We start from the raw sequence: 10,765 nt of genomic DNA on the forward strand, positions 1-10,765 counted from the left end.
ATAGGGCTCGTGTGTTCGCCAGAAAGACAGAGAGAGACAGAGAGACAGAAAGCAAAAAATCACCCCAAGGGGGGACGGCCATGCTGCAATCCCTTCTCCTCCATTCTCCTCTTGGGATCTTGAGCATGCACACACATGTGCCCAGCGTGAGTTTAAGCCACTGGGTCAGGGACTCAAACCACGGTCGACTACACGGGAGTGCAGCAACATAGCCATTACACCCACTGCTGGTCCCAAAACATAACCATATTTTTTTAAAAATAGTAGAAATGAAAGTTTATAATATGTTTGCAAATATCTTAGAAGTCTGGCTTAATAGAAGGAAGTTGGAGCCTCAAATCTGTTTCTGCCATCAACCTCTTGTGATATGCTGTTGTGATTACAGTCCATAAAGGTAACCCTGCCTCATACACAATGTGACTGAAAGGGGAGGGAAATTTTCTTAGCCTTTTCCGATGATTTTGAACATATCATACAATCTGTAAAAAAAACTCCACTTGACACTTGGGACAGAATTATGAGGAAAAAACTCAAATAATTTGTATTATGAAGTATTTTTATGACAATAGCTTTGACCGAGTGGACTGACTAAAACATTTCCAAAGAGCTCCTCGGACCTCTATACCACACTTTGAGAACTGCTAGCCCAGACTTACACCTGAGACTTCTCATGCTTCCTTAGCTTCCTCTCTGGCTCATCTGCAACCATTCTCTTTTCCAAAATTAGAGCACTCATTTAAAAATACAAGTCATTGGAACCAGCAGATGGGGTAATGGTTACATCACTGGACTCCCACATGGCAGACCACAGTTCCAGTCCTAGACCTAGAGTCTTGAAACTCATGCTGGGCAAATGTGTGTGTGCCCAAAGGTCTGAGAGGAGAATGGAGGAGAAAGGTTGCAGCGTGGCCATCACTCCTGAAGGGAGATTTCTGCCTCTCTGGCGAGCACATGCTCCCTATAGCAAAAATCTCTCTTAAAAAAAATAATAATAATAAGGACCAACAGTTAGCGTAATGGCTATGTCGCTGGACTCCCACGTAGTCGACCGCGGTTCGAGTCCCAGACCTGGTGGCTTAAACTCACACTGGGCACGTGTGCGTGCGTGCCCAAGATCCCGAGAGGAGAACGGAGGAGAAGGGACTGAGGCATGGCCATCCCCCCAGGGGGTGATTTCTTGCTTTCTGTCTCTCTGCCTCTCTCTGTCTGTCTGACGAGCGCACGTGCCCCATAGCAAAAACCTCTCCAAAAATATATATATATACAAGTAACCTCCTAATACCCTCTACTGCCAACCCTTCTTTAGATCCTAGCTTAAAATAGGAAATCCCGCCACAGTTTTACAAGGCAATTCAGTCCCTGTCTAACTTTCCAACATCACCATGCCCCTCCCCCCCTTGTTCTCACTGCTCCAACTATACACTTCAATTTTTTCAAAAGCACCTTCTTACATCAATCTTCATACAAATTATTCTCTTCTGCCCCCTTTTGGGGGGAGAGGTTTTCGCTATAGGGCACGTGTGCTCGCCAGACAGACAGACAGAGACAGAGAGACAGAAAGAGAGAAATTACCCCTCAGGAGTGATGGTCATGCCGCAATCCCTTCTCGTACATTCTCCTCTCGGGATGTTAGGCACGCACGCACACACGCCCGGCGTGTGTGTTACGCCACCGGGTTCGGGACGCGAACCTCGGTCGACTACGTGGGAGTCCAGCGACATAGCCATTATGCTAACTGCTGGTTCCCAGCCTTGAGTGTTCTTTCATCCTTCTTTTCCTGTCTCATTCCTCTGAGCTCAGCTTACATGATTCTTCCTCAGAAAGGCATTTCCTGACAAAAAGCTAGAGATATCTTCATGTTATAAATCAACAGATTGAGGTTCAAAGATAAAAGAAACTTGCCTAATGGTCTTGCAAATAATATATACAGAATTTGAATTCAGACCCCAGTCCAAAGTCCACATTCTTAATGGCTTTACTACTCTGTCTTCTCAAGGGAAAAACAAAAAAGAAGGAAGGGAGGGAGGGAGGGAGGGAGGGAGGAGGCTAAATCCTACAGAGCTCTCCTGAACTTTGTATTAATCTCTTTACTCTGGAAAACATCTGAAGCAATTGTTTATGTTTGTTGTCAAGAAAGTCTGCTCCTCCGAGCCCATATCTCCCAGGGCGTCCTTAGGTGCCCCAAATGACATTCTGTATCTCTGAGGCCCCTGGCCTATAGAGAGACTACAGTCAGCAATCCAGGCCAGCAAATAACAGCATAACCACAGGGACCACTTTGGCGGTACCCTTCCTCCCCACAACTGCAGATCACACAGAGCAAAGCAAACAGTGCAATCACATTTGACATTTCTTGAGCTCTTCATCAGAGTCCCCCCTAGTAATGGCCTCACAGTTTCAAAGCAAATTCAGTTTTTCAGAATCAAGACTTCTTAGCTCAATGTAGTAGATGAAAAAGACCGTTGACCTGCAGTGTGAGGACAGCAGCCATGTGACAGCTTAGTCACTTTCTGATTCCACCAACCTAAACGAGTCTCTCTGCCACTTTGAGACTCTGTCAGTTTTCTTATTTCTGTAATGGGGCTAGCAACCTCAGTGTATTACTGCAAAATAAGAAAGAGGCAAAGTTGTAAAAATTTTATATACCCTGAAGTCACACAGTCAAGTTAGTTGCTATTAAATTGTATTATTACATATAATGCACTCATAGATATTTTGCATCTGAAGCCTCTCACTCTGACAGATGCTTAAAGATGATCCTAGAATCACAGTCCTTTAGATGGGGCATATCTTGTTTTGGTCAAGAAAACCTCTGTAGTTCCATGAGTAAACCATAGATAAGATCCAAAATATATCCCTGGTTGCCCCCCAGTAACTCTGGAGTCCTGGCAGCCATATGCCTATATAACTCCCCTGACAAGGAAGAGGACGGATCCATATAAGGGATAGAATGCTGTCCACGGAACAGAATGCAACCTCATAAAAGACAGCCTCCTCTTTGCTCACTGTTAGATCACTCACTATGGGAGAAGCCAGCTGCCCCATCATAAGGTGAAGTCCCTGTGGTGAGGTATTGACACCTTCTGCCAATAACCAGCACTGACACCAAGCATGATGTGTGAGCTGCTTCGGAAGCAGAGCTCCAGCCCCGATTAAGCCTTCAAATGATGACAGCCCTGGCCAACATCTTAACTGAAACCTCAGCGTAGCGCCTAAAGAACTGCCCAGCTAAGTGACTCCTAGAATCTTGACACACAGAATTTGTGTGAGACATAAATGTTTACTGTCTTACCCAAAAGAAGGAAAAACAAAAAGAAAAAGAAAAAACAACAACAACAAAACCAAACTAGAGCATATTAAATATGTCCCTTATGTCTAATAAGGCTGTCTGTGAGAATCTTCATAATATCTGTAGTAATTCTAGAAGGAAAAGCCTACGGAAAACATACATTATGATGAAATATTCATGGAAGAGACAAATAAGTTTACCACTATTAATAGATTTCCCAATCCAAATCTACGCTGCAATATCCACATGCAAATATGTTCTCATGAAGAATAAAAATAATATGATGCTATACGAGTAAGCCCAGAACTTTAAAAATTATAATTTTGGGAACAAAGCTTTAGCTTTTAAAGAGCTTCCCAAATATTCCTATTGCTGTCTTAAATACAGACTGCTTCATTTCCTACAAATTGTTTTTTTAATTCTGTTCATGAATGTCAACTTCATTAAAACTTTAAAGACTTAATCCTGAGTTATGTTTTGATGAGAGCTCTGTGGGATGAAAGAAATCAAGAGATCACAGTACCTGCTATTTTAAAATGTTCTTACAATGGAAATATAATTTGTTGATAAGAATGCACTGCCGCAGAGAAAATAGGATTAAAAAAAATACACACGAAATATCAGTTTAAACCTGAGGGTGGGTTTCTGAAGAGAAAAGCTTTTTTTCTTTTCTTTCTTTTGACAAACATCAAACCAAATATCATTTAATTAGGCTGATTTTGTAGTTCAGACATGAGTCATGATTTTAAAAGAAAAAAATACAAAGTACTTGCATAAATATAAAATATCACTTGCCATATGAATCTACTTTTGATCTGTATATTTTATTTCAGTTTATAAACTTCATAAGGCAAGGTGGTGGTGCAATGGTGGTGTACCCAGACCTTTACGAGAAGATCCTGGGTTCACATGGCATACCAGGTTCTCATAGGTGTGCCTGTGATCTGGCTGCTAAGGGCTGGGGTGGCTTATGACAAAAGGACCCTGTTAGGGGTGCCTGTTTCTCTCTCTCTCTCTCTCTGTCTCCCTCAATCTCTCTCAAAATAAGTAAATGAATAAACTTTCCGCAAAATAAAATTCGAGGTTATATTCCATAGATCACAAGATTAAGCATTATTTCACCTATGCTGTTATCGTTCTTCTTAATGTTTCCATTTCCTCTAATGTTTACTTCCTCTATCTAAACAAATATCTTTGACAGTAAAAACTCGAATGAGTATGCTATTAAATACTATCTACCAACCATAACAATTTGGAAGGCTACTGAAATGCTTTGAATAATCACAGCAGAAACTAAGACTCAGAAAAATAAGACAAATGAAAAAAATCAACAACATTTAATAAAATAATCCCTTCTTTAATTTATTTGACTATTTATTATAATTATACTACATTCTATTATTTATTTATTTATTTATTTTTGCTATAGGGCGCGTGCACTCGCCAGAAAGACAGAGAGAGACAGAGAGACAGAAAGCAAGAAATCACCCCCCCAGGGAGGATGGCCATGCCCAGGGAGGATGGCCATGCCGCAGTCCGTTCTCCTCCATTCTCCTCTCGGGATCTTGGGCACACACGCACACATGCCTGGCATGAGTGCAAGCTACCGGGCTCGGGAATCGAACCACGGTCAACTACATGGGAGTACAGCAACATAGCCATTACGCTAATTGCTGGTCCCAACTACATTCTTTTTTTTTTCTAAAAGGGTATATAAAACCAAATACTTAAATCATAAAGCATGTAAAATTTTTAAGTGAGGAATTTTTCCTGATTGATTTCTTCTTTAATGTTCTAGTTTAAGGGCAAGAACTAAGTTATATGCAAAAAAAAAAAAAATCTAAAAATTCCAAAATCATTTAAAACACATAAATTTAGGTCTGTCTTATTATTCTACACTTTCCAAAGAGAGTCTCACTTGAGAAATGAAAGGGTGCTTCTTGATGAGCTCCACAGTCTATGGCCACTCACACACTGGAGATTCTACAATTGCCTTTTCCTTCTCAGTCATGAATGGTGACCACTACCTGCAGTTAAGTTCTAGGTCAAAACATACATCATTTTGGAGTCAATCATTTGTACAGGTGTTCCTATTAAAAATAAAGCAAGTGATGGAAATAAATAAGCCATGTAATTTGTAGGATGGTACCAATAACCCAGATACAGTGAATGAAGTGGCATCAACATTTAAACAAATAATCCAGGAGGCCTCGTTCTTACTGGTATTTCATGCAGAAATAACGACTCAAACAATGACCAGAAGAATGTTCCTGTCTTTATTAGAAAGTGCATAAACAGAAATGTTCTACATAGTTTTTCATAGTTTAGTAACCTCAACCAACTTGCCAGGCAAGGGTCTCCAACATTTCATTTCCGAAGAGCTGTAGCCCACACTACGCCTAAGGGGTTAACTATTTCTGTGCATCTACAGGTCTTCACTGTTGGACTTATTTCAATAATGCATGTTAACTATGGGGTAGTAGAGTCAGACCTTCTATAGCCTTTCTTAATCATTTGTCATCTTCTACAGATTACTTCCTCTGTTCTATCTTAATTATAAAATAATCATGATGTGACAATATAATACCTATCCCTAGTGGTAAAACACACACACAAGAAAACAAATATGAAAAAAAGGAAGAAGAAATTCATTCCTATCCTTTGATAGAAGACACCCAATTCTTCCTTACACTATTTATTTTTTCTGTATTGTGTTGCAAAGAGGGGAGACAAAAAAAAAAAAAAAAAAAAAAAAAAACACCTGAAACTAGTTCTAGTTCCAATTTTGTCTAGCTCTGTTACCTTACATATACCATATACTACAAACTGCCAGAGTTCTGGAATTTCTCATCTACACAGGCAAAGACTTTGCTGCCCAATGCCAGGATGAGCCCCACACTGCACTGCAAGGATGACATTCACGCCGCATCTGAAGAGCATCAGGCCTATGAACCGTAGGGTGAGGTCTCGCCCTGACAGTTTTCATTATCATTCTGTTACTGTGGTTTTAACATGTAAGCCCCTTATCATAATATTTTCAGGATCCCCACTCTATTTATAAAGTTTCAGTAGGATACATATCTGAACATGGTGAGCTTAGAAAAGAAACTGAGAAACACTCAGTATGTCAGCCCTGAAACCTGAAAGACAACCGTGGCCTTTCTCATTGAGTACTTGGCTTAGCTTCACTGCCTCAGCCTCACTCCTCTAAAAGTCTGGTCAATGGAACATGTTTCTCAATAGCAGAAATACAAGGCTGAAATTTTTATCCAGATAAGTTATTGCATTTCACTACCTTGCCATTTCTGACTCAGTGTGGAGTTCACAAAGACTTGGCTAGAAAGGCTTAGTGGTTTCAAGAATAACTAAAATAGTAAGGGAGTATAATCAAAGTGCTTATAAAACAGATTCCCTCAAATAGTTTTTCTTTTTGGTGTTTAGCAACTTCTTCCCAATCTAGCTAAAGAATCCTCTGTGGAGTTATGATGTGGAACGTGCTATCTTTCTATAAATAGGCTCATCCCATGCTATGTGAATCATGATTGCTGACAGCAAATCAACAGATTAATTATTTGGCTTTGCTAGTAAAGATAACAGCACACTAACATCTTCCCTAAAAGCTTTTCCACACCTCACATTCCCATTCTTCAAAGCTAAGCTTCAGAACAGTCTGTAGTCCACTGTGTACAAATACATGCATGTTGCATTTGCACTGGGAATGTCTTAAAAGGTCCTGCCATCTCACTGCCAGATTGTTAATGTGACACTAGCTAAAGGGAGTCACCAGTCAGGATCCTCCTCCCTGCCAAGATGACCACTAATTAAATGAAAAAGAGGAGCAGATTAAATGAGCACTGAAGAAAACAATAAATTAATACATTCTCTCAAGTTCTCTCTGTTCTGATGAGATGCCAAGACCACAGGAAACTATGAATATAATACTTCCTTCCCATGCAAATTAAACCATGCAAATGAAGTCATGCAAAATTAAGCCATTGCTTATCTCCAGGCCAACTTCAACAATGATCAGGTGAGGTTTTCTTACCCATTCATAAATGTAATCCACTGATCATTCTTATTACCAGTTTGCTGAGGAGGCTGAGTGAGATCATCTCTCAAACATCTGTAATTATTTGAATTACAGTGCATGAACATACTTCAGAGATTGAGATTTAAGAGTCACGTTGAGTTCAGAGTCTTGAAGGTCCTTGTAGATATCCAAATGACCCTTACACCAACAAATCAAGGGGTTTTATTTTCCTCTAACATGAATTATTTACCACGCAGACTCTAATTTTTGCATAAACTTCCACTTAATAAAATGAACAGGCTATATTAATTGGACTGGCTTTAGTAGCTCCCATAGTTATTTTTATTTACTCCTGAAATTTGCTGCTTTATCGCAGAACTACAAAATACACCTACTACAGACTGGATAATGTCATAAAAACCCAACGGACAGTGCAACAGGATAGCTTCCCACATTTCTGAACGAACCCTGGGCCCACTTGCCCAGACTTCCCATGTGTTTTCCTTAGAGCAATGAACCTGGCCCATGCGCCTCATTCCTGGAAACCAAGAGAACACCATAGTCAGAGCTACAAAGAGGCAAACTAGTCAACGGATCACAAGCATGTTCCCTTTCTAGACGGTTTTTCCTTTCCATTGTCAGAGGTCAGGGGAGAATGAGTGTCCGCAGATTGCCAATGATCCTGCAACCACACCCAGAGGACCAATAGTCTGATGGGAGCACAATTCTCTTAGCAATTCTGCTTTCTTCCCCCAAGCTGGGACACTGGCTTGGCTTTAGCTGGGTTCATCATACTGAAACTCAAGATATCCAAATTTCCCAACGCATAGAGGGAAATATCAAAGAGCAATCATTTAAGTGCAGAGATAGAAAGAAAACCAACTTTAGGAACGTTAAACAATGAAAATCTCTGCTAAATCTCAAGTTGTCTTTACACTCCATGAGACCAAACTGCATATACCATCTTGTTCTCTTAACGTCCCACAAGTGTCAGTGTAGCGGATGGTAACCCAACGGCAAATTTAATGAGCAAAGCCCGTGCAAACCATGACACTGATTGGAAGAAGAGAAGAAAAGGAGAACAATGTAAAAGGAAGGGAAAAGGGTATATGGGAAAATGGAGAGGTGAGAAATCTGGATGTCTGAAAGCTGTAATACCATGTGTTGCTGGAGGAAGTTACAAATAAATTCAAGTTCATCCGTTGTCAGATGACACTGGTTGGAAGAAGAGAAGAAAAGGAGGACAATGTAAAAGGAAGGAAGGGAAAAGGGTATATGGGAAAATGGAGAGGTGAGAAATCTGGATGTCTGAAAGCTGTAATACCATGTGTTGCTGGAGGAAGTTACAAATAAATTCAAGTTCATCCGTTGTCAGTTCTAAGTGTCCATCATGTGTTACTATGAGAGATAAGGAAGCACTCTATCTATAGGTCCTCTATGGTCAGTTTAAGTACTCCAAAGATGAATGAATGGATGGGAGAGAGTCAGAGAAAGGAGGAGGGAGAAAGAAAATGAAAGAACGAACGAATGAATGGATGAGGCTCTCACTGCCCTCAACAACTCTACAGGCATTCGGGACGATGTGCATCTGTACGTAGAACGCTCGTCCTAGTCAAACCGGAATTGATCCAACTAGAAAGTGTTTTCCTGAATATGGGACAACAAGCTTTTCATTGACAGAGCATGGTTGAAAGAGAGGTCTGGAAATTAGCGGCCAGCATGTAAGAGAGGATCCTAGCTCCCTTCCACCGGCGTCCCCAGATGCTCTGAGGAAGGGAAGGGGGCGTCGGTCTTCATCAGGGAGCCCACTCAGCTTCTACTGACCTGGTCTCCTCCTCACCGGCCTCTTGCGGCCGCTGCAGAAGCGCACTTTGCTGAACACCCCGAGGACGTGCCTCTCACACAAGGAGCGCCCGTCTTTGCTGGGGCTGGAGCGGCGCTTGGAGGCCGACACCCGGTCGCTGTTGGACTCCCTCGCCTGCCGCTTCTGCCGGATCAAGGAGCTGGCTATCGCCGCAGCCATAGCTGCTCAGCGCGGGCCCCAGGCCCCAGGCTCCACTGCGCCCTCGGGATGGCGCTCCGCCGGGCGAGGGCAGGACCTCGGCGGCCTGGAGGGACAGGGCCGGCGCGGGGAGGCAGTGCTAATACTTGAGTAGGCTGCAGTACCGAAAACCCGGCGCCCGCAAGGTTAGTCAGAGTCTGGGCAGTGGCGACAAAATGTGTGAAAATCCAGATGTAAACTTCCCCAACCGCTGGCGGCGGGGGCGGGGCGGTCCCAGGCCTTCCAGCGAAGTAGACGTTTGCACCCCAAACTTGCACCCCAAGGCGATCGGCGTCCAAGGGGCAGGAGAGAGTTTGGTCACACTGCGTTCAGGGTACCAAGTGGAAGGGGAAGAAGGATGTCCAAAACAACCAGCCGTGCCCCACTGGGAGAGGCGCAAGCGTTGTAAGGTGTCCGAAGTATAGCTACACATACATACATAGAAAACCCGTTTACAAAGCTGAGTCTGCACCGAGGCGGGTAGCGTGTCCCCGGTAGAAAATACTAAAAAGTGAATAAAACGTTCCTTTAGAAAATGAGCCACCAACCGCCAGAGAGGAGAGGAAGGCAGCAATTTAACTCCCTGCGGCCCGCAGTTCTGGAGATTAGGAGGTCCGTCCCGGCTGGGTGAGGTCTACGGGAGGCATCGCGCCGGCTGCGGTTCTCCAGGGGCCGCCCGCCCGACTTCCGACAGGCGCCAAGTGGGAACGTGCCCAGAATCTGGGTAGGGTCGCGGGGCGGGGGCAGCTGTTCCCAGCTGCGATGAGCGCGACTCCCGGCCAGCAACACTGCGAAGAGAGCGGGAGGCGAGGGAAGGGGAGGGAGGGCGGAAGGGAGGGAGATCCTCGAGGGCCAAGCACCCCTCGGGGAGAAACCCAGAGAGGCGATCCGCGGGGTCCCGAGAGCGGGCGCTCCTTCTCTACCAGCTTGCTTTCCGGCACGAGACGGGCACAGTTGGTGATTATTTAGGGAAGCCTAAATCTGGAATGACTCAGTAGTTTAAATAAGCCCCCTCAAAAGGCAGCGATGCCGAAGGTGTCCTCTCCAGCTCGGCGCCCACACGCCTTTAACTGGAGCTCCCTGCCATGGTCCGCCCGGGGCCGCCGCACCGAGCCGGTCTCCGCAGGCTCGGAGGGAGAGAGGGAGGGAGGGAAGGAGGGGGCGCCCTGGCGGGCTCCGGATCAGGTCATCGCCGCGCTGCCCGGGCCCCCCAGGCTCGCGCGCCCCGGCAGTCGGCAGCTCACAGGCAGCAGATCAGATGGGGATTACCCGCCCGACGCGATGCCGATCACTCAGTCCCGCGCCGCCCATCCCGGCCGAGGAAGGAAGTGACCAGCGCGCTGCGAACACCGGCGCGTCCGCACGGGTGGGGCGGGGGGTGGGTGGGGGGGGCCGCGGGCCCCGG

At 44.4% G+C, this 10,765-nt stretch overlaps 1 protein-coding gene across 3 annotated transcripts in view; it reads right to left on the reverse strand.

The window, feature by feature from the left end:
• The window catches only part of FGF12 (fibroblast growth factor 12), a 675,226-nt gene that overhangs the window by 282,375 nt on the left and 382,086 nt on the right, over window positions 1–10,765 (reverse strand). Inside the window, exon 1 of one of the 3 annotated variants that reach the window (XM_006162953.3) lies at window positions 9,144–10,715. The exons of the other annotated variants lie outside the window; for them this stretch is intronic. Within the exon in view, the coding sequence (XP_006163015.1) occupies window positions 9,144–9,342 (199 nt within the window). The 5' untranslated portion in view covers window positions 9,343–10,715. Of the gene's footprint in view, window positions 1–9,143; window positions 10,716–10,765 lie in introns of those variants that run through there. 3 annotated transcript variants of the gene reach the window in all.

Source organism: Tupaia chinensis, unplaced genomic scaffold (genome assembly GCF_000334495.1).
Source record: "Tupaia chinensis unplaced genomic scaffold, TupChi_1.0 Scaffold141231_1, whole genome shotgun sequence".
NCBI classification, from domain to species: Eukaryota; Metazoa; Chordata; class Mammalia; order Scandentia; family Tupaiidae; genus Tupaia; species Tupaia belangeri.